Here is a 25,231-nt window from a genome sequence, read left to right as displayed (position 1 = left end):
ACCTGCTTATTTTATTAACTCAGCCCATTTTGATCTATTTAATTGCATGGTTTTTACCTTCAAATAGGGGGCAATTTGCAGAATTTCCCTTCGCTGGGGTGGCCTTTAATTTTTGCCCCTTGCATGGTTTGTCCTTCAAAAGGGGCCAATTTGCAGGATTTCCCTTCGCTGGGTGGCCTTTAATTTTTGCCCCTCAAATCAGTGATCTTTAATTTTTATCCTTCGCTACAAGCCTCTTGGTTCCAGGTTCGAACCCCGATTCAATCAAAAATTTAAAAAAAAATCGCAAGGTATAAGTTGGACCCCAACTTATAAAGACATAAGTTGAGTTTCAAATTCTGCCTTAAGGCAAAAAAAAAAATACTGGAATTTTGCAAACTTCTGCCTTAAGGCATAAGTTGGGTCTAACTTATGCCTTGCGAATCCCAACTTACGGCTTGCGTTTTTTTTTTTTTAATTGAGCTTGGGTTTGAACCCAGTACTTCTGGTTGCCGATTTTTTAAAACAATTATCTGTTAACAATAAAAAGATGTACCTAAATTATAATTTCACCTTAGCTTTTGTTATGACTTTAGAAATCATTATATCTATATCGAATTTCTCTATCGATTTTGGTCAAGAGTATCCATAATTGTTTGACCATAATTGAACACCCACACCCACATAGTGTTGACATGGTTGCGGCACCTAACATTAAGAACCCGCCAAACTTAGAACACAATAGTTTGGTAACTTTGGTACAATAAAAGTTGAGTTCCATTGCTGAAATCTAATGTTGCCCTGTTTATGACCATTCTGTTTTTCTGCTGCCTTATTTCATTTGACAGTTGACGAAGCAGAAGGAATAGAGACATCTGAAAATGCAAAAACCAACAGCCGTCAATCAAGTAAATTTATACTATGGTTCCAAATATTTATCTTTACATTCTTTGCTATAGCTGGCCAAGCAGCTGGCACTCTATTGGGCAGAGTATACTATGAACAAGGTGGCAAAAGTAGATGGATTGCTACATTGGCACAAACTGCTGGATTCCCAATTTTTCTGCCTTTCATTTTCTATCCTTCAACCAAAAATCACAATGAAGAAAATGAACTTAGCATAAAATCACGATGTTCAAATCCCTAATTTAGTGTTTATAGAGCTTAAACCCTCAATTTTTTGCATTCATGTCCGTGATTTAGATGTCCAAATCCAGCATAAAAACGTGTTTAATCGCTAGTGTTAAGTGTAAAATTATCACCCGAAAGCTATATATCCAATGCAAATCAAATCTCCTTCAACCCATAGCTTTATTCATCCAACAATTATGTTGGAATATCAAAAATCACGAAAATAGTCATTTTATACTACAAACACCTTCGCAATTGCAGTGGCTAACCCTCAATTACGACATCCCAAATGCCACAATTGCGATCTGACCACAATCTGACTAGCTTCGCATTGCGGTGGTTAACTTGCAAATACGGCCCCACAATTGTGGTGGCTAGTTCGCAATCGCAACGCACCCCATTAGATATAAATTAAACTAGCAATTGCTGAAAATGTGATTTTTTTGTTCGAAACTCAGCGGAGCCCTCAGGTCGCAATCCGGATCACGCCAATAAGTCCTAAATATCAAATAAATATATTAAAAAGTCTCAAATTAAGAAACATTGTACTAAAATTCAAAACAAGGAATTGTTAGGAGTCTTTTTACTGTTTAGCTTTAATATTCAGTTAATAAAAGTCCTAGTCTTATGGGATTCCTTATCTGTTTAAGTCGTTCAGGTCATTAGAGTTTGTTGGACTCAGGAAACTTAGTTTTAGCCTGAGTTAGTTATGTAAGGCTATATATAGCCTAGTTTGTTTCAATAAAAATAGTCTAGCTTTTCTCTCATATACTATATCGCAGTTTTCTTCATTCCTAACATTTGGTATCAGAGCCCTGTTACAGGGTTAGAAGCAGCAGTCTTCAAGGTATTTTTCATAGTTCCAACACGACAACAGAGAGTTCCTTTGTACAACCAGCAGTACCAAAGTTTGATGGGTACTATGATCACTGGGCGATGCTCATGGAGAATTTCCTGCGACCAGAGGAATATTGGGGCCTGGTGGAGAATAGGATTCCTACAGCAGCAGAAGGCATGACAGATGCGCAAAAGAAGAACGTTGATGATCAAAAGTTGAAAGACTTGAAAGCAAAGAACTATCTGTTCCAGGCATTAAACCGTCTAGTCCTAGAAACTATTCTAAAAAAGGATACGACAAAGGACATATGGGACTCTATGAAGCAGAAGTATCAAGGTAATACACGAGTTAAGCGTGCACAATTGCAATCTCTTCGCAAAGAATTTGAAACTCTTCACATGAGGGCCGGAGAAACAGTGGATGAATATTTTGCTCGAACTCTTACCATTTCTAATAAGTTAAAAGAAAATGGTGAGGACAAGGGAGATATAGGGGTTGTGGAGAAGATCTTGAGATCCATGACTTCCAAGTTTAATTATGTTGTATGTTCCATTGAGGAGTCCAAGGATACGAGCACGTTGACCATTGATGAGCTGCAAGGCAGTCTGCTTGTGCATGAACAACGAATGAGCCCTTTAATTGAGGATGAACATGCCTTAAAGATTTCCCGTGGAGAACTTTCTGGTGGAAGGGGTCGAGGCTTTGGAAGAGGAGGTCATGGAAGGGGCAGAGGCAGATTTGACAAAGCTATAGTAGAGTGTTACAACTGTCACAAGCTTGGGCATTTTCAATGGGAATGTCCGCAAAAGGAAGAAGCAAACTATGCAGAAACTCAAGAAGAGATGTTGTTGATGGCGTATGTTGATAATGCTGACAAAAAGGATACATGGTATCTTGACTCAGGATGCAGCAATCATATGTGCGGAAATAAGAAGTATTTTTTCGACTTTGATGAAAGCTTTAAAGATTCTGTGAAGTTGGGTAACAATTCAAGCTTGAGTGTAGCAGGAAAGGGCAATATAAGGCTTCAGGTGAAGGAAACAATACAAGTCATCACAAGTGTGTTTTATTGTCACGACCCAACCCCGTGGGCCGCGACCAGTGCCCGAGCTGGGCACCTATACGTACCCGATACCCCAAATTAGCATATTAACAGAATAATAATATAATAATAATATTAGTGGTCGCTACAGAATTTAGCAGAAAAGCAGACTTGGCACACATAGGCCGATAAGGCCATCACAGAACAGAATATCCCAAACATATGTACAGAACCCACACAGATGTATCCACAGACCTCTACAGAACATATCATAATCATAAGACGGGACAGGGCCCCGTCATACCCTGAACAAAGTACATATCCAGATAGCAGTGACAGACTGTACCAAAAGATGGGCTCTGTAGAAGAGAGCGCCCCAAATAGCAGAAATAGGATCCTAAACGTGTGGATCAGCGAACCTGTCGTCAGTACCTGCGCGGCATGAAAACGCAGCCCCCGAAGAAAGGGGGTCAGTACGAAATATGTACTGAATATGTAAAGCGGAATCACAGAAGTCAAATCATAATGGTTACAGAAAATGAGTACAGAATCCAGAGTGTCAAATGCATATTTCCAAAACAGACAGAATGCGTACAGAAACATATGTCATATCATATCATATCCGGTCCCTGACACGGGACTCGGCAGACAGAATGTGACCACCCTCCCGACGCTGGTGCCACTATACAGAGGAATCAGAAAAAGGGGCGTGGCCCCGTATCATATAATGTCATATCAAAATGGTCATACAGATCAGATCAGAATAGGCGGACATGGCACATCATACTCCACAGACCCATGTACGCGTATACCTGCCCCCTCACATCGGGACGCGGCGAACAATGCAGAGAATTACGCTTGACAACATATTCTGGCCCGGGCTCAGTGTGGGAAACATTGGGACATCCACGAATGGAGTAGTGAGAGACTAATGCAATTTAAAAATATAATAAATGTTTTCAAAGACTCGATGAAGCGTATCAAAGACAAACAAATCCAATGGGGTCGGACGGAATCATAATAAATGTATTTCGGATATCATAATAAATTACAGAAGTATAACTTTCCCGAAGTCATTCCGAGTGTCAAAATAATTTATAATATTTAACAGAATATTTAAAATAATATTCGTTAAGCGATTAGTAGGGTAATTAAAACATTTCTTTCAAAAATCGCTTAAAAAGGAAGCTTTAACACATTAGGGGCAAAACCGTAAATAGCGGGCCCGCCTTGGGACAAACAAGGCGGCGGGCTCAAATTGTGCCCTCTAAGCATATAGTATCACCTAAAAAGGTTATACAAACATGCTATGACTTTCTGAATAATTTAGAGCAAAATTGCATAATTTCAGAAAAAGTGTATCAAAATGGTTCAATTCTACTAAAGGAAAAACTGAAATTTTGTCTTGCGGATTCCGAGGGCCAAGAGGTCCTTCGAGGCCCGGATCCGACCCTAACACACTAGGGGCATGCCAAGGGAAGAATTGGGGTTGCTTTACATACCTTTCGCGCTCCTTAAGCCTTTCCAAACTCACTTCCCATTTCGTCGAAAAACTGCAATTGGTCAAGTTTACCAATTGTGAATTATTAATGCCATTATTTCAACTTTAAGCATATTTGGCTACCGAAATTTCGGCAGCACTTCCCCTATACATATGACACCCCGAGAATTCAACTCGGCTATAAATCATCAACAACAACCCAAACGACAACAACAATATCAACAATGAACATTAAAAACACAAATATCCTTCAACTAGTCATTTTTCTCACAAGTTGACATAATCTTCAATTCAACCCAACTTTCAACTAAGATCAATAATTTCATATTCAACAACCATCATGATCATCACCATATAGTTCTAGAAACATTTCATATCGTTTTCCTTAAGATATACACTCGATATACATGATATACAATCTTCCGCCAAAATCATAACTTATGCAAAACATCAAATCTTTGGCATACAACTTCATAACAAGTTTCCAACTTCCAAATTCATCAATGGTCATCACAACTGACAACCACACAACTTCATTTCCTTAATGTCGGAAAAACCATACTAAAACGACATAAGTTTCTACATTCCAATTCAATACAAACTTATATCATTCTAACTTCATTTACATATCAAGCATTACAACAACACTCCAATACTCTAAACAAACTTAATCCATTTCATTCCCAAGTCAAATATACCACACGACCATATGCTATTTTTCTCCATTCAATCAAATTTATTCCACTTTCATTCTCAACATAAATTCCATCACATTCACAACTAGAATACAACATGAATTCTATACATTTTTGGCTATACAATATACAAATACACATGGCTACACATATATACCACACACCCACTTTGCAAACTTCCATTTCTCCATACAATCAACACATTTCTATATACTACAACCCAAACAAAACTCCATAACACAAGAATAAAGGATAAATTCTTACCTTTTCCTCTAGTCTTCTTTACTTGAATTTGTGATCACTTTGGTGAACCAAGGCCTCCTTTCTCCAAACCAACTACACCAAGTTGAAGAGGGGACTCAACTTAGTAAGGAAACCACAAAATACAAATTTTTAACACAAGATTTTTGGTGGTGAATTTTTCACACCAAACCCGAAATGCCTTCTTTTTTTTGCTCTTGTTTTGCTCTTCTTTCTCTTCTAAGTCTCTTGAACCTTCTAAGGGATAGTGATCCCTTTATAATTAATTAGCACATGGAAATATTCATTAAAGCCATGGGTTGGGCCTCACTTGGCCGGCCACCCCTTAAACATTGGGCCTAAATTTTTTTTTTTTTTTTTGGGCCAACTCGGTTGGTCCCGAGTTGGGCCTAGCCCACTGACCTTTCGACCTTAAAACGTTCATAACTCCTTGTACCGACGTCACCTGGGAACCCACGACCTATGGATTGAAAGCTAATTCAATTATCTACAACTTCTATTTCAAGGTATTTTCGAAATTCCAAACTTACAATACAGTTTTTGCCCCCCAAATTCAGGTCACCCGAAAACGTTTTCTTAAAAATATTCGTTTGGAGGGTTTCCACTTTGATTTGGTCCAAAGGTACTTCATGAGTTGTGTTTAACTTTACATATGTGATTCATATGACTTTTCAGATGTTCCAAAAAAAATCTCGGTATGTGGGCCCCACCCCAGCAGATGCTCCGAGGTTCAAAAATACGGGATATAACATCCTCCCCCCCTTTAGAACATTCGTCCTCGAATGTTAAATTAATCTCATAGGGTTTGAAAATACTTTGGGGGAGTTCATGTTTACAGACATCACATATGACACACGATTGATATTGGAATAAATTAAAGCAGGGATTTAAGGTTACCTGTGGGTATAGAGAACAAATGAGGATATTTCTTCTTCATTTCCTCTTCGGCCTCCCATGTCATTTCCTCCCTATTATCGTTCCGCCACAGTACCTTAACAGAGGCTACATCTTTATTCCGAAGCCTCCTTACCTGACGATCCAAAATAGATACGGGCTGCTCCTCGTACGATAGTTGCTTTGTCAACTGAATATCATCAGCAGGAAATATTCTAGAAGGGTCACCGACGCATTTACGAAGCATAGAGACATGAAATACCGGATGTACCGCTTCCAAATCAGATGGCAAATCTAGCTCATAGGCGATATTTCCAGTTTTTCGAACAATCTGATAAGGCCCAATATAACGCGGACTGAGCTTACCCTTTCTGCCGAACCGCATCACGCCTTTCATAGGCGATACCTTCAGGAATACCCAATCGCCTACCTGAAACTCCAACGGTCGACGCCGTTTATCCGCGTATGACTTCTGTCGACTCTGGGCTGCCAACAGTCGCTCCCGAATAAGTTTTACCTTGTCCACGGCCTGCTAGACCATATCTGGGCCAATCAACTATGACTCGCCAATATCAAACCAGCCAATCGGCGATCTGCATTTCCTGCCATATAGAGCGTCGTACGGAGCCATCTGGATGCTGGAATGGTAACTGTTATTATATGCAAACTCAATCAATGGCAAGTGATCATCCCAGCTGCCTCTGAAATCAATAACGCAGGCCCGCAACATATCGCCCAGCGTCTGTATAGTGCGTTCAGCCTGTCCGTCGCTCTGAGGATGAAAGGCTGTGCTCAGACTCACCTGAGTCCCTAGACCCTCCTGAAACGACCTCCAGAAACGCGCCGTAAACTGGGCGCCTCTGTCAGAAATAATAGATATAGGAACTCCGTGAAGCTTCACAATCTCTCTAATATAAAGCCTGGCATAATCCTCGGCGGAATAAGTAGTCCTGACGGGAAGAAAATGGGCTGATTTCGTCAGCCTATCAACAACGACCCAGATGGAATCATACTTCCGTGGAGTGCGAGGCAAACCTGTAATGAAGTCCATATTAATAACCTCCCACTTCCAAGTCGGGATTTCCATCTCCTGCAACAGTCCACCCGGCTTCTGATGCTCAATCTTGACCTGCTGACAATTAGGGCACTGGGCGACGAACTCTGCAATATCCCGCTTCATGCCGTCCCACCAGTATAAGCATCGGAGATCATGGTACATCTTCGTAGACCCAGGATGGACCGAATAGCAAGCATAATGTGCCTCGCTCATAACCTGCTGCCGAAGGCCTGCAATATCAGGTACACACAACCTGCCTCTGTATAACAAAGTACCGTCCGGTGAAAACTCGAACGGAGTCCTCTCCTTATCATAGGTTGTGTCCCTGTACTGAGCTAAGACAGGATCTTCGTATTGACGCCGCTTAATATCGTCCCTAAGGGATGACTCAGAAACCCCTCGAACAGAAATCCGTGTATCTCCAGAATCGGCCAGACGAACCCCGAGACTAGCCAACTGTTGAATATCACGGGCTATCTCTCTCCTGTCTGGCTGTAAATCGGCCAAACTGCCCATAGACTTTCGACTGAGCGCATCGGCAACAACATTAGCCTTACCCGGATGATACAAAATATCCACGTCATAATCTTTCAGAAGCTCCAGCCACCTCCGCTGTCGCAAATTAAGCTCTCTCTGCCTGAAAATATACTGGAGACTCTTATGATCAGTATAGATATCCACATGAACGCCATATAAATAGTGTCTCCATATCTTCAGAGCATGAATTACCGCTGCGAGCTCCAGATCGTGGGTAGGATAATTCTTCTCATGCTTCTTGAGCTGCCGGGAAGCATACGCTATAACTCTGCCATGCTGCATCAATACACAGCCCAACCCCATGCCAGAAGCGTCACAATAAATAACATACCCGTCCGGTCCCTCTGGAAGAGTCAGAACTGGGGCTGTAGTCAGCTTCTCCTTCAGCAACTGGAAGCTCCGTTCACAAGCGTCAGACCACAGGAACTTAGCTCCCTTCTGAGTCAGCCTTGTCAAAGGCGCTGAAATCGAAGCAAACTTCTCCACAAATCTCCTGTAATAGCCTGCTAACCCCAGGAAACTGCGTACCTCTGTGGGCGTCGTAGGTCTGGGCCAATTCTTCACGGCCTCAATCTTCTGTGTGTCCACCCGGACACCATCAGCTGCAATAACATGCCCCAAGAAAGCCACTGAAGACAGCCAGAATTCACACTTAGAAAATTTCGCATATAATTTCTGATGCCGGAGTACCCCTAATACCGATCTCAGATGATCTGCGTGCTCCGCCTCAGACCGAGAATAAACCAGGATATCATCAATGAATACAATTACAAACATATCCAAGAATGGCCTGAATACCCGGTTCATCAAATCCATGAATACTGCGGGGGCATTAGTAAGCCCAAAAGACATAACCCTGAACTCGTAATGCCCATATCGGGTCCGGAAAACTGTCTTAGGGATATCGGCCTCTCGTACTCGCACCTGGTGGTAACCGGATCGAAGATCTATCTTCGAAAAACACTTAGCGCCCTGCAGCTGATCAAACAAATCATCAATCCTGGGGAGGGGGTATTTATTCTTTATAGTTACCTTATTCAGCTGCCGATAATCAATACACATACGCAGCGACCCGTCCTTCTTACGCACAAATAATACCGGGGCTCCCCAAGGCGAAGTACTGGGTCTGATGAAGCCCTTATCCAACAAATCTTTCAGCTGCTCCTTCAACTCCTTTAATTCTGCAGGCGCCATTCTATACGGAGGACTAGAGATAGGCTGAGTGTCTGGGAGTAAATCAATAGAGAAATCTATCTCCCGCTCTGGAGGAAGACCTGGAAGCTCGTCGGGGAAAACATCTGGAAACTCATTAACCACGGGGACTGACTGAAGTGTCGGCGTCTCTGCGTCCAAGTCTTGCACCCGTACCAGATGATAGATATAACCCTTTCTAATCATTTTCTTTGCCTTAAGGTATGAAATAAACTTACCTTTCGGCGATGCTGTATTTCCAGCCCAATCTAAAACTGGCTCCCCGGGAAACTGGAAGCGAACCACCTTATTCTGGCAGTCAACATTAGCATAACAGGAAGCTAGCCAGTCCATACCCATAATAACATCAAATTCAGTCATATCTAACTCTACCAGATCTGCCTTAGTATCACGGCCACATACAATCACAGAACAGTCTTTATAAACCTGTTTCGCTACAATAAAGTCCCCTATCGGTGTGGCTACCTCAAATGGCTCTATAGGTTCAGACATAATACCAATCTTACCGGCAACAAGAGGTGAAATATATGATAAAGTTGAACCTGGATCAATTAATGCATACACAGACCGAGAGAAGACCAGTAAAGTACCTGTAACGACATTAGGAGATGCCTCCTGATCCTGGCGGCTGGCCAAAGCATAAATACGGTTCGAAGGACCGCTAATACCAGAAGCTCCACCACGGCCTCTGCCGCGACCCGCTGGTGCCGAAATACCCTGCCCCGTAGGGCGCATAGCCACTGACGAAGATGAAGACCCAGCGGCTGATCCGGTAGGCTGCGCTGCACCACCCGAACTACCCTTATACGGGCAATCTCTCACAGAATGGACCTGACGGCCACAAGAAAAGCATGCACCGGTGGCTCTGTAGCACTCTCCCGTATGGTATCTGCCGCAAAAAGAACACTGAACCCTGGGTGGCCTCATCTGACCAGAACCCCTATCTGTCCGCGAACCTGAAGCCCTGGAGCTCTGGCCTGCTCCTGAATACCCTGGGCTATCGAATCTGCGACCTGCAGGCTGGGGAGGTGCGCTCTGCGCCGGCTGAGATGAAAATCTGCTAGGCTGCTGCGGCTGTTGGGGCTGTCTGCCCCGAAAGTCTCCAGATGACCTGACCCTCTTGGGCTGTCTCCGATCCTGGCCCCTGTCAGGCTGGTGTCCTCCTCTGCCCCGATCCTCCATGCCCTGGGCATGGGCCTGGATACGGGCAATGTCCATACCGGGCTGAGCAGCCAATACTAAGCAGCTATCAACAAAATACCGATCCAGCCCCATAATATATCTATGCATCCGGTCCGCCATAGTAGCTACCACAGTAGGTGCATATCGGGCCAAGGAATAAAACTCCAAACTATAGTCCCAAATACTGCGGCCCTTCTGCCTCAATAATAAGAATCTATCAGATCTGGCTCGTCGCAACTCTGGGGGCAGAAAGTGTCCAAGAAATGCCTGAGAAAAATCGCCCCAAACTGCTGGAGGAGCGCCGTCCCCCCTGGATAGCCCCCATGACTCGTACCAGTTTGCCGCCACATCATATAACCGGTACGAAGCTAACGCGACTGACTCTGTCTCGGAAGCATTAATCAAATCTAGAGTGCGTCGCATCTTCCTAATAAACTCCTCAGGATCCTCCTCGGGCTTTGTCCCGAAGAACTCTGGAGGGTTACAAGTTAAAAACTCACGGGCTCTCGAACTATCACGCCTGACTGCCCGGTCACCTCCCAGTCCATGCCCCTGAACCTGCCCTGCCACAAGTCTAGTCAGCAACTGGACTGCCTCCCTCATAGACTGATCCTCAGTGCCTGGCCGTGGAGCTGGAGGCTCAGGTACTGGAACTGCGGGAGCTGGCAGTGGAGCCGTCCCCCGATCTGCAGCTACGGCTGCCCGAATCTCCTCCACGAGTGGCGGTGTAGAAGAACCCTCTGTCTGGGGCAAAGTCTCCGGAGCAATATATACCTGGGCCCTGGTAGTCCTCTGGACCCGGCTAGTCTCTCCTACGGCAACTGACTTGGCCTTTTGGGCCGCTGTCGCTTTTTTTGGAGGCAAATCTGCAAATATAGCCACTCGTTAGGAAGGGGTCATCCTGATAACACAGCTCTATCGCACGATCTAAGACAGAAAGAAGGGTAGTATCCTAAATTCCCTGTAGCCTCCTGTTTATAGGTGTGGTGCACAACACACCGATAAACAAGACTCTACTAGACACGGTCTGTGGACATTCCGAGGACGAACCGCTCTGATACCACTTTTGTCACGACCCAACCCCGTGGGCCGCGACCAGTGCCCGAGCTGGGCACATATACGTACCCGATACCCCAAATTAGCATATTAACAGAATAATAATATAATAATAATATTAGTGGTCGCTACAGAATTTAGCAGAAAAGCAGACTTGGCACACATAGGCCGATAAGGCCATCACAGAACAGAATATCCCAAACATATGTACAGAACCCACACAGATGTATCCACAGACCTCTACAGAACATATCATAATCATAAGACGGGACAGGGCCCCGTCATACCCTGAACAAAGTACATATCCAGATAGCAGTGACAGACTGTACCAAAAGATGGGCTCTGTAGAAGAGAGCGCCCCAAATAGCAGAAATAGGATCCTAAACGTGTGGATCAGCGAACCTGTCGTCAGTACCTGCGCGGCATGAAAACGCAGCCCCCGAAGAAAGGGGGTCAGTACGAAATATGTACCGAATATGTAAAGCGGAATCACAGAAGTCAAATCATAATGGTTACAGAAAATGAGTACAGAATCCAGAGTGTCAAATGCATATTTCCAAAACAGACAGAATGCGTACAGAAACATATGTCATATCATATCATATCCGGTCCCTGACACGGGACTCGGCAGACAGAATGTGGCCACCCTCCCGACGCTGGTGCCACTATACAGAGGAATCAGAAAAAGGGGCGTGGCCCCGCATCATATAATGTCATATCAAAATGGCCATACAGATCAGATCAGAATAGGCGGACATGGCACATCATACTCCACAGACCCATGTACGCGTATACCTGCCCCCTCACATCGGGACGCGGCGAACAATGCAGAGAATTACGCTTGACAACATATCCTGGCCCGGGCTCAGTGTGGGAAACATTGGGACATCCACGAATGGAGTAGTGAGAGACTAATGCAATTTAAAAATATAATAAATGTTTTCAAAGACTCGATGAAGCGTATCAAAGACAAACAAATCCAATGGGGTCGGACGGAATCATAATAAATGTATTTCGGATATCATAATAAATTACAGAAGTATAACTTTCCCGAAGTCATTCCGAGTGTCAAAATAATTTATAATATTTAACAGAATATTTAAAATAATATTCGTTAAGCGATTAGTAGGGTAATTAAAACATTTCTTTCAAAAATCGCTTAAAAAGGAAGCTTTAACACATTAGGGGCAAAACCGTAAATAGCGGGCCCGCCTTGGGACAAACAAGGCGGCGGGCTCAAATTGTGCCCTCTAAGCATATAGTATCACCTAAAAAGGTTATACAAACATTCTATGACTTTCTTAATAATTTAGAGCAAAATTGCATAATTTCAGAAAAAGTGTATCAAAATGGTTCAATTCTACTGAAGGAAAAACTGAAATTTTGTCTTGCGGATTCCGAGGGCCAAGAGGTCCTTCGAGGCCCGGATCCGACCCTAACACACTAGGGGCATGCCAAGGGAAGAATTGGGGTTGCTTTACATACCTTTCGCGCTCCTTAAGCCTTTCCAAACTCACTTCCCGTTTCGTCGAAAAACTGCAATTGGTCAAGTTTACCAATTGTGAATTATTAATGCCATTATTTCAACTTTAAGCATATTTGGCTACCGAAATTTCGGCAGCACTTCCCCTATACATATGACACCCCGAGAATTCAACTCGGCTATAAATCATCAACAACAACCCAAACGACAACAACAATATCAACAATGAACATTAAAAACACAAATATCCTTCAACTAGTCATTTTTCTCACAAGTTGACATAATCTTCAATTCAACCCAACTTTCAACTAAGATCAATAATTTCATATTCAACAACCATCATGATCATCACCATATAGTTCTAGAAACATTTCATATCGTTTTCCTTAAGATATACACTCGATATACATGATATACAATCTTCCGCCAAAATCATAACTTATGCAAAACATCAAATCTTTGGCATACAACTTCATAACAAGTTTCCAACTTCCAAATTCATCAATGGTCATCACAACTGACAACCACACAACTTCATTTCCTTAATGTCGGAAAAACCATACTAAAACGACATAAGTTTCTACATTCCAATTCAATACAAACTTATATCATTCTAACTTCATTTACATATCAAGCATTACAACAACACTCCAATACTCTAAACAAACTTAATCCATTTCATTCCCAAGTCAAATATACCACACGACCATATGCTATTTTTCTCCATTCAATCAAATTTATTCCACTTTCATTCTCAACATAAATTCCATCACATTCACAACTAGAATACAACATGAATTCTATACATTTTTGGCTATACAATATACAAATACACATGGCTACACATATATACCACACACCCACTTTGCAAACTTCCATTTCTCCATACAATCAACACATTTCTATATACTACAACCCAAACAAAACTCCATAACACAAGAATAAAGGATAAATTCTTACCTTTTCCTCTAGTCTTCTTTACTTGAATTTGTGATCACTTTGGTGAACCAAGGCCTCCTTTCTCCAAACCAACTACACCAAGTTGAAGAGGGGACTCAACTTAGTAAGGAAACCACAAAATACAAATTTTTAACACAAGATTTTTGGTGGTGAATTTTCCACACCAAACCCGAAATGCCTTCTTTTTTTTGCTCTTGTTTTGCTCTTCTTTCTCTTCTAAGTCTCTTGAACCTTCTAAGGGATAGTGATCCCTTTATAATTAATTAGCACATGGAAATATTCATTAAAGCCATGGGTTGGGCCTCACTTGGCCGGCCACCCCTTAAACATTGGGCCTAAATTTTTTTTTTTTTTTTGGGCCAACTCGGTTGGTCCCGAGTTGGGCCTAGCCCACTGACCTTTCGACCTTAAAACGTTCATAACTCCTTGTACCGACGTCACCTGGGAACCCACGACCTATGGATTGAAAGCTAATTCAATTATCTACAACTTCTATTTCAAGGTATTTTCGAAATTCCAAACTTACAATACAGTTTTTGCCCCCCAAATTCAGGTCACCCGAAAACGTTTTCTTAAAAATATTCGTTTGGAGGGTTTCCACTTTGATTTGGTCCAAAGGTACTTCATGAGTTGTGTTTAACTTTACATATGTGATTCATATGACTTTTCAGATGTTCCAAAAAAAATCTCGGTATGTGGGCCCCACCCCAGCAGATGCTCCGAGGTTCAAAAATACGGGATATAACATTTATGTCCTAGATCTGAAAAATAATTTGCTGAGTATTGGGCAACTATAGGAAAAAGGGCTTGCCATTTTGTTTCAACGTGACCAATGTAAGGTGTATCATCCTGACAAAGGCTTAATTATGGAGACAACGATGGCTTCAAATCGGATGTTTGTTGCCCATGCTATATCTCGGCCCATATCATCTGCTTGTTTCAATACCGTCACAGAAGATATAGTGCACCTCTGGCACTGTCAGTATGGACACTTGAGCTTTAAGGGCCTGAAGACTCTTCAACAAAAAGGGATGGTGCACGGTTTGCCGCAACTCAATTCTCCTTTGAAGCTATACAAAGACTGTTTGGTAGGAAAGCAACAACGTGATCCATTTCCAAAGAAGAGTAATTGGAGAGCTTCACAAATACTGCAACTAATACATGCTGATATTTGTGGTCCGATCAAGCCCATCTTTAACAACAACAAAAGGTATTTGCTCAGTTTCATTAATGATTTTAGCAGAAAGTTATGGGTTTATTTTCTGACTGAGAAGTCTGAAGCCTTTGCTATTTTCAAAAAGTTTAAGACTCACGTTGAAAAGGAGACAAGTTCTTTTATTAGGGGCTTTCGTACAGATCGTGGAGGAGAATTCACATCACAAGAATTCTCTAATTTTTGTGATGAGAATGGAATAAAAAGACAATTGACGGTTGCTTACACACCGCAACAAAACGGGGCCGCGGAGCGAAAAAATAGAACCATTATGAATATGGTTCGTAGCATGCTCTCAGAGAAGAAAATTCCCAAGAATTTCTGGCCCGAGGCAGTAAAATGGACAGTCCATGTCTTGAATCGGAGTCCTACATTGGCAGTAAAAAATAAGACGCCGGAGGAAGCATGGAGTGGAGTCAAACCCTCAGTTGAGTACTTTAGAGTTTTTGGCTGCATTTCTCATGTTCATGTGCCTGATCATACTAGATCAAAATTGGATAATAAGAGTTTGTCTTGTATTTTGCTGGAAATTAGTGAGGAATCTAAAGCTTATAGACTTTATGATCCAATTTCACAAAGGATAATTATAAGCAGGGATGTCGTGTTTGAAGAAGATCGAAGTTGGGATTGGGATAAGAAACATGAAGAAACAATTGTGTGCGATTTGGAATGGGATGCATGTGAAAACGAAGTAGTTCAAGCAGTTCTTGTTGCCGCAATACAAGAAGATGATGAATCTGGTTCGGAAGAAACAGAGGAAAATTTGTCTTCTGATCCTTTGTCTGCAGACCATCAATCTTCTACTGTGGCACAAGGGAGGATTAGGGTACCACCAGTTTGGATGCGAGATTATGAAAAAGGCGACGACATCTCTGAAGAAGAAAGTAACATGGTTATATTTGCAAACATCAATACAAGTCCTGTTTACTTTGAAGATGCTGTAAAAAACGAGAAGTGGAGGCAGGCCATGGATGCGGAAATAGAAGCTATAGAAAGAAATGGCACATGGGAATTAATGGATTTGCCTGAAGGAGGGAAAAAGATTGGAGTTAAATGGGTTTATAAGACTAAATTTGATGAAAATGGAGAAGTAAACAAATATAAGGCCAGGCTTGTAGTGAAGGGGTATGCCCAACAACATGGGGTTGACTCTACAGAAATATTTGCACCTGTGGCGCGTATGGAGACAATTCGGTTGGTGATTGCACTCGCAACACTAAGAGGATGGCCTTTGTACCGGCTAGATGTAAAATCTGCATTTTTACATGGAGAATTACATGAAAATGTTTTTGTGGAACAACCTTGTGGTTATGTGCAAAAGGGAGATGAACAAAAGGTGTATAAGCTAAAGAAGGCACTTTACGGGCTTAATCAAGCGCCGCGAGCTTGGTACAGTCGCATAGAGGCCTACTTCACGAAGCAAGGTTTTGAGAAGTGTGACTATGAGCATACTTTGTTCATCAAGACGAAGATAAATGGCAGCGTCTTAATTGTAAGTTTGTATGTTGATGATCTTATATTTACTGGCAATGATGAATTAATGTTTGCTGAATTTAAAAGTTCCATAAAGGAAGAGTTTGACATGACAGACCTTGGAAGGATGAGATATTTTCTTAGTCTGGAAGTTTCTCAAAGATCAGATGGATTTTTTATCGGTAAAAAAAGTATGCATTGGAGGTACTGCAAAAGTTTGGGATGGATAAAAGCAATTTTGTCCATAATCCAATTGTTCCAGGCTTTAAGCTCATGAAGGATGAGAGTGAAGTCAAGGTGGATAAGACTTACTATAAACAGATTGTGGGCAGCCTCATGTATCTAACAGCTACTCGGCCAGATATGATGTTTGCGGTGAGCCTTATTAGTAGGTATATAGAGAATCCTACTGAACTTCATTTACAGGCAACAAAAAAGGTGTTGAGGTACTTAAAGGCTACAACTGAGTTTGGGATATTTTATAAAAAGGGAGAAGATGATGAACTTGTTGCTTATACGGACAGTGATTATGCAGGAGACTTGGAAGACAGCAAGAGCACATCGGGTTATGTGTTTTTATTGAGCTCAGGGGCAGTATCTTGGTCTTCAAAGAAACAACCAGTAGTGAGTTTATCTACTACAGAGGCAGAGTTTATTGCTGCTGCTTCATGTGCATGCCAAATAGTCTGGTTGAAGAGAGTTTTGGAAAAGCTTGCTCCTAGTCAAGGCAAGACATCTATTATTCGTTGTGATAATAGTTCTGCAATTAAACTTTCAAAGAATCCAGTTATGCATGGTCGTAGCAAGCACATAGATGTACGTTTTCACTTCCTACGAGAACTAACAAAGGCGGGCACTGTGGAACTTGTTTATTGTACTACACAGGATCAATTGGCTGATGTGATGACTAAACCTCTCAAGCTGGATGCTTTTTTGAAGTTGCAAGAACTTTTGGGAGTTTGCTTCAAGTCTAATGTAAACTGAATGCTCATGTATTCAGTTTAAGGGAGGAATTGTTAGGTGTCTTTTTACTGTTTAGTGTTTTTTACTGTTTAGCTTTAGTATTCAGTTAATAAAAGTCCTAGTCTTATGAGATTCCTTATCTGTTTAAGTCGTTCAGGTCATTAGAGTTTGTTGGACTCAGGAAACTTAGTTTTAGCCTGAATTAGTTATGTAAGGCTATATATAGCCTAGTTTGTTTCAATAAAAATAGTCCAGCTTTTCTCTCATATACCATATCGCAGTTTTCTTCATTCCTAACAAAGATTATTACAAATTACAAATACCAAACAACAAAATGAAATGAAATATGCTATCCTAAATCTCAAAGGATCGTCCGCGCATCCCCTAGTTCACCTTTTTGGTTCGTCATGTTTGTTTCTTTATATCTATACTTTATCCTTTTCAATTTATTTTCTTTATTTTTATTAGTGTACTTACCCGCGCGATGCGTAGTGAGTATTGACTATTTAATTTTATGCTTAATCTTTTTATATATTCTTAAGTCATATTCCTCTATATTTCTACCTTAAAGTTTGTTATCTTTGTATTCCTTGTTTATCGTTATAGGTATTATATTTATTACTTGATATCATTACATTGCAAAAGCTTGAAATTCTGTTGTTGTTCAGTATTTCTTATTTTTAACTTTATCTATTATGATTTCAGTTTCGTGACTTTATCCATAATATTACTTTTCTAATGATAATTCAAATAAAATCTTATCCAAATATATCTACACTATAAGAAGATAATTTTAGAAAAAAATTCTTTTCTATGATTTTTGTCTATTGTTATTGCATTATGCATTACTTAATCTAGCCACATTTCTCTCAAAATTGAATAATAGATAAATTATCACCATTATTAAATAATAATAAAAAACACATAAAATCAACCAAAAAATCAGTCGTTATTCAGCCTCTTGCTATTACCCACAAGGAGCGCGACAATCAAGATATATATTATCATGCAGAAAATGATTCTATTCAATTCACATGACTTAGTTCGAATATACCAAGCGTTCCGGTTCATCCCAATGACTCGCGATAACAAGGAGAGACTGGGAGGGGGATATTATCGTCATTTCGCTTTCATAGAGAGAAATAGAAGTGCCTCTTTAGCGCAGTAAAATACTGTGCTAAAGCAGTTAAAAACCTTTTGGCAACGATTTTATTTTCAATAAATCTAAACCCTAAAAATAAAAAAAAACTTAAGCTAATGACAACAAGTCTTCAAACAAAAAATGGACGTCTATGTATATAGAACACTTAAACCTAAAATTTACAAATAAAACTTACTTCGGGCACCTTTTCAACCCTTAAAATGACGATCCGAACGTTTACGTATCCTTGATGTATTGAGCCTACATTATTGTACGCAGAAAAAAATATCAGGTTCTATATAAAATATTGACGATTCAGAGTCTTGACACACGACTAATCATTGGTCAAAGTATGGAAAAAAACACAAAGTATTGCAAAAAATAAAGTTGGCCATTTTTTTTTGTACTGTTTCTATAACGCAGTATTTTACTGTGTTATAGAATATATTTTTTTAACTACTTCTATAACACATTAAAATACTGCGCTAAAGCAGTTAACGACTCCGTTTCCGTGAACTACTTTAGCGCAGTAAATTACTGCGCTAAAAGTACTTTTGTCACTTTTTTTTTTATTGGGATATTTTGGTTCCACATGATTTTTTTTGGGGCTTTTCGGTTCCGGACTCTTCAATTAGCAGGTGACTTAGTTCGAATATGTAAAGAACCAAGACCAAGCGTTCCGGTTGATCCCAATGACTCGCGATAACAACGAGCGACTGGGAGGAGGACATTATCGTCATTTCGCTTTCATAGAGAGAAATAGAAGTGCCTCTTTGGTCCGCCCCTTTTTCCAGCATACACTACTAGCAACCCCAAATTCTCTAATCTCACACAGCAAGAAACTGAAAAGATGGGTGGGGGAATGGAGTACAACAAGAACAAATGGATCGAGGAATGGGGAGCATCCAGAGAGAATCTTGAGTACAACTTTCGTTGGAGTCGACGAAATCTAGCCATTGTTGGTATCTTCGGTATCGCTATCCCTGTTTTGATTTACAAAGGAATCGTCAAAGAATTCGTAAGTAGAATCTTATCTCTTTCTCCTAATCAATTTGCTATTCATTTGTCGGATCTGCTTTTGACCCCTAATTATTCATTGTTACTCTCAAGTCTCATTATAATCCCGACAACATGTGGGGTCTGGGGAGGATAGCTTGTACGCAAACCTTACCCTTACCTTTTGACAGGCAGGGAGGCTGTTTCCGATAGATCCCCGGCTCAAAGAGAGATGAAAAAAATAATCAGTAATCTGATTCTGATGTATTTGTGTTTTTTTTTTCGTTTATGTCACATGTATGATATATCATTGTTGTTTGATGTTATGCTTTGATTTCTACAATTTTAGATTGAAAGTGATATTTTAATTGGGAATTTTTGTTGGTTCGTAGAATTTTGCCTAAACATAAATAATAGTGGTAAATAAAATATCTTTTGAATGAGAAGTAGTGTTGTCTTAAGTTGTTTTTTTTTTCTTCCCGATAAATTGTTATCCACTAACCTTGAAATACTTGCATCTAATATCAATTATTTTGTCTCTTCTTCGTAAAAAAAAAATCTCTTTCTGCATCAAAATTCTCGCACTTAAAAATCAGAAATATTTTTGCTTTCCTAAGAAAGAATTTTTTCCTACTATTTGCTTAGTGTAGAAATTCAAAAGGCTTGTCGTATTCACTAAAACTACTCATACAATCCTTTTCGGCAAGAAGAGGGCGCAAATATTGCTTTTAGGAAAACGTTATTTAGTGTGTTTCAAGCCTTCGTCTTTTGTGTTCTTCATTCATATTTTTCCTACAATCTGAAAGTGATATTTTGAAAACATTTATTCTTTTCTGATTTTTTTTTTCTTTGTGAAAATGGCATCGACAAGTTCTCTCACAACTGGGATTTCAAACTTCCATAACTTCACCAAGAACTACTTCTCGTCAGTCTCCTTTTGTAGTTTTCCATTCATTATTTGAAAAATCATCGGCAGTTAGGGAGAGAAATGGCTTGTATCTGAGTGTCAATATTTGTTCAAAATTTCCTTCCGACATTTCTTTAGTTAGAAAATGAAGCACAATCTGCCTTGTGTTTTTCATTCAATCATACCCAGTTTTTCATGTTCTCTTCTTTTTGGAGTTTTGGGGTCTGTAGAAAATATGTTGGTTCCAATTCAACTGTGATTTAAGTTTTAATGTTCTCTGTTATCTCAATTTTAGTTGGTGGACGACTTCTCCTGTTCCCTAAAAGAATGTCTGAAATGAATTCTGACAATTGGAAGTGGTTTTTCTTCCAATTTTGACTATGAAGATGGCCAAAGTCGGCAACATAAAAAGAATAGAAAAAACAAAGCGAGAAACAATGTGTGTATTGGGAGTGTGTTAATCAGTTGGGTGGGTGGTTTAGGAGACTTAGCAAGATGAGAACAGTGGAAGCAGAAGCCTCTGGATCATCTGTTCTTATCATTCGTCCTGTTGATTATGAATTTGATAATGATAATTATGGAAACAAAACTTTTATAAGTGTTGGCTTCTCTGATGACTCATCTCTGACAGTTGGGCTACAAGCAAGAACTGTGTTATGGTCTTTCATTCGACATCACCGTATGAATCGGTGCTACAATTCTGAATATTCAAAGAAATGGCATCAATATAATCGGGTTCTACTTTAATTTACTTAGTTATAATCTCTCTATATATTTATTCTTTGTGATTTTATGATTTTTTTTCCCCCATAAATGCATGCCAATTAGTTTAAGAATAACATCTTTGATATGTTTACAATTTGTTATTCCATTGTAAAACTACAAGTTAGTTGGCATAAATATGTATGTCGCAGGCATGATATCATATGAGATCATTTTGAAGTATTTTACTTGAATGATCATATCAATACAATTTTCAAGGTATAAAAAAATGATGTTTCTAGTAGGTGATACGAAATTGACTCAAAAACATGAAATTGAAATCAAACAAGGAAATCAAAGATAGAATTAGACCCAAAATTAGTATGAGTTTAGAACCAATTAGACTAAAAGCCTAATTACCCCTAAGAATCATCTAATTAAGACCCTAATTTAGGACCTTATCAAAAAAAATTAAGACCCTAATTTAGGATGAGTCCTAAAGGGATTAGTGACTTTTGGAATCCTTAAGACTAGGTAATTAAGCAATTAAGAAATCACTACTCATTACTCACAACCTAAACTAATTATCACTAAGAAAGCAATAAGGAATTAAAAGAAAGCTCTCAAAAGGCATTAAAACATACAAGGTTAAATGACATCATCTCTTTCTTTGTTCATCAAAATCTATCCCAAAATGGCTTAGACTTCCTATCTATGCTACCACTGTTTATGTTTAATGGAATTCCTAAATTAGCCTTAAAAGGGGATGAAAACGTAATTAGCCACTTTGTTCAAGTTCTGTCTCAAGCGCCTCCTCCTGCGTGCTCGTTTAGCGATGTAGCTTGGTGGCCTTCTTCGTGGTTGTGTTGGAGGCTCGCGTTCGCGAAGCAATGTGATGCCCATCTCCTGTGGCTCAGGGTCCTCCTGCGCGATCACATCTACCTGCTCGCATACGCGGTGCTCTAGCTCTTGCTGCGCGATCATGAAGGCCTGTCATGATCACGATGCTTCTGCAACTTCTGCAGTTTCAACATTCTGTCCAAGAGCTCCAAAGCTCTGATTTTCAGCTCCCAGCCCCAGTTCTTGGTCTCCACAACATTGGGGCACTGTATAATGAGTATGAGACTCCTCCAAAAAGCTCATGAATGCTTCGAGCTTCATGATCAACAATTCGAGCGCTTGTAGCTCCCTTGCTTGGCTTCTAGTGAATGGCCTAGTTGGAGTAGGTGTGGGCATGGGTGTTACCCCCCCAAAAAAAAAAAAAACCCAAATTGGAAAAACATCCTCAAACTTGCATCATCATATCTACAACACAAGGACTCCTATGTTATTATATTCCATCCATTAATTGAATACTCCTTTGGTGGCATTGACATAATAGGTTAACGAGATAAATGTGAAATTTGGTTAGAGCTTTGTATTAACCGTATAGAGACAAGTGTGGAATTTGGAGTACTTCTAGTAATTTTCCCTAGAAAACAAATTATTAACGAGCCTTTGACAACTATTGAAAATTTCTTTGTAAAGAATGTTGTGGAGAAAAAGTTTGTGAGAAAAAAAGAAAAGCCGTTTTGCTTATAGTAACTATTGAAGATGTCTTGAATTCAATTCCTAGCAGAGACAAGAGACAAAACACTAGGTGATTTCTTTCCGTTGTTCAAGTCTTCGTGGACAAAGTTACTTGTTGCTGGTGCGGGATGGCAGGTATCCCGTGGAACTAGTCGAGGTGCGCGCAAGCTGGCCTGAACGCCACAGTTATAAAAAAAAAAAAGTAACTATTGAAGATTTATGGAAGTTTGTGAGTGGAAGATTTTTCTTTGATAATGCCCGTAAACCACTTCTTTAAGAGGAAAAAAACAGATTTTGAGTATTATTTTAGTGACCTTCTTGAAGAAACGTAAAACAAACAAATTTTGTTAGTAATATTATTTGCAAAATTTCGAAAGGATTTCTTCAAAGGTTTGGGAGTCAACCTTAATGTTAGACTGGAATGGATCTGGATATAGTGAAATAGATACAGAGGGCTCACATAATCGAATCCAATAATCTGGGAGTGAGAATGTAGTTGATTGATATTTATAAGCTAAAAAAAAATAAGTTGGGTTAGCCCAACTTATTTTTTGTGGCTTATAAGCTGAATATAAGTTGTTTTCAGCTTATAAGCTACTTTAGATAAGCTAAGTCAAACTGGCCCAATTATTTTTTTGAGCTTATTTTAAGCACAAAATGACTTTAAGCTGACCAGCCAAACACTCAAAAGAGCTGGAAACAACTTATAAGCAACTTATAAGCCAATCCAAACGGGCTCATTGTCCTATGCCCGGTCAAAAGTAAAATTTTCTGAAGTTGCATGGATGGAGTAGCCACTTTGCTTTTTCCCATTCGTGATGCTTGATTCTCAATATTGGAATTTAGTTAGCAATATTGCTAATTTGTCATGAGGTGACTCCTATTAGGAACCTTGCTCACTCTTTACGTTTCTTAGTAGTATCAGCTGCATCATATAATTGAAGAGCCATTATATGTGCTATGAGTTTGGGTCCTGCATCTCCTATATTTGAGATCCCATGTCAACTTTTTACAGATTTTTAGTAACATCAATATGCTCTATTAAAATTCAAGTCATTTTTGTGTCAATGTGGCCTAAAGACTTTCTTTGCTACATTTCCTGTATTGGATATATTATAACTGCTCTTGTTAATATATTATGGGGTAGTGTTAGAAAAGACTAGTTGTCGTGATTTTGTTCCATTATATCTAAGCCTAGTTTTTCATGAGTATTAACACTATGATAATTGTTGGCAGCATTTGCATGACGATGAGTGGAAGAGGCCACGTACAAAGTTTTTACCATGAAGCCTTTTAGTTCTGTAATAATATTGGAAGGAGGACAATGAAATTCTTCCTAGTTACCCTCATCCCGTTGAATTAGATCTGTTTCAATTAAATTCTCGGTACCCTCTCCTCAGCTTGTTAAGTTCTGTTGCAACTAACTTTTTTCTCAATAATTTTTGTGCCCTTTGGAATCATATTCTTAGTGGCTTTCAGCATTGACTATATGATTGTTTCTCATGAGTGGTATATGAACTTTGGCTTGATGTTTTGGTCTCTCTCTCTCTCACACATATGTGTGCGCTTCTGGTATTTGTATATCAAATGCAAGTTTGTGTTGATCTGGGGCTTGTGAAGGATTTAGAAATAGGTGCTTCTCTGGACACATTTGATTATTTGGGGAAAGTCTTGTTCATATCCTGACAGTACATACCGTTTGATGTCCTTGTTTGGAAATTACAACTTCCAGTCCTATTTAGTGAATCTCTTTATGTTCTGTTCGACGATCCACAGAGATGCAAACTATTACTTGTGTTGGTGGGTTATTACAAGGATGAACGGATCAATATTAATCTTACCAAGTTGTATATTAAACAATCAAAATTTTGCCAAACCGCAGGCACCTTTGTTTCCTCAATCAGTGGATGGTCGTTTCCTTCGATGTTTGATACAATCCAGATTTACTGTAACATGAGTTTTTTTTCACTTTGTGCCTCACACAACTGACAAATTGTATGAGAATATTTTTGTTTCACAAATTTATGGACCCAAAAGTGTAAGATATGAGTCCAATATACTCTTGAAGATAACCAATTTTGCTTGTTTTTATCCCATACCATTTGTTGCACCACATCAGTTATGCATCATAATATCCACGAGTTAATCACCCAAGGATGTGGTGCAGCGGATGCGGCTGCTCCACCTTTAACCAGAGGTCTCGGGTTCAAGCCCTGGGTATGAAAAAATCCTCATTAAGGAGCGCTTCCCCCCGAATTGGGCCCTACGCGGCGCCAATGCGGATATAGTTGGACTCCAATGCGGATATAGTTGGATGGACTCCAATGCGGGTACCGGACACCGGGTGGGAAACTAAAAAAAGACTAAATCCTTGGTGCTAAAATCTGGAGGTTAAAAGTCTGAAACACAAGATCTCGTATGAAGCTACTGGTATATGCA

At 40.0% G+C, this 25,231-nt stretch overlaps 1 protein-coding gene across 3 annotated transcripts; it reads left to right on the top strand.

Moving 5' to 3' along the window:
* Nucleotides 1–19,304: 19,304 nt before the first annotated feature.
* On the top strand, nt 19,305–24,331 carry LOC132640599 (uncharacterized). Of its 3 annotated transcripts, none has more exons than XM_060357239.1 (2): nt 19,305–19,636; nt 21,153–24,022. In XM_060357239.1, the coding sequence occupies exons 1-2, from the start codon at nt 19,469–19,471 to the stop codon at nt 21,204–21,206; spliced, it is 222 nt and encodes a 73-aa protein (XP_060213222.1). In that variant the 5' UTR covers nt 19,305–19,468; the 3' UTR covers nt 21,207–24,022. The 3 variants fall into 3 exon arrangements, with proteins under 3 accessions (XP_060213222.1, XP_060213224.1, XP_060213223.1); XM_060357241.1 differs by lacking the exon at nt 21,153–24,022 and adding an exon at nt 19,806–20,026; XM_060357240.1 differs by lacking the exon at nt 21,153–24,022 and adding an exon at nt 24,029–24,331 and having other exon boundaries at nt 19,326–19,636.
* Nucleotides 24,332–25,231: the final 900 nt, after the last annotated feature.

Source organism: Lycium barbarum, chromosome 5, assembly GCF_019175385.1.
Source record: "Lycium barbarum isolate Lr01 chromosome 5, ASM1917538v2, whole genome shotgun sequence".
Classification (NCBI taxonomy): Eukaryota; Viridiplantae; Streptophyta; class Magnoliopsida; order Solanales; family Solanaceae; genus Lycium; species Lycium barbarum.
This window is presented reverse-complemented; position numbering and strand designations above follow the sequence as displayed.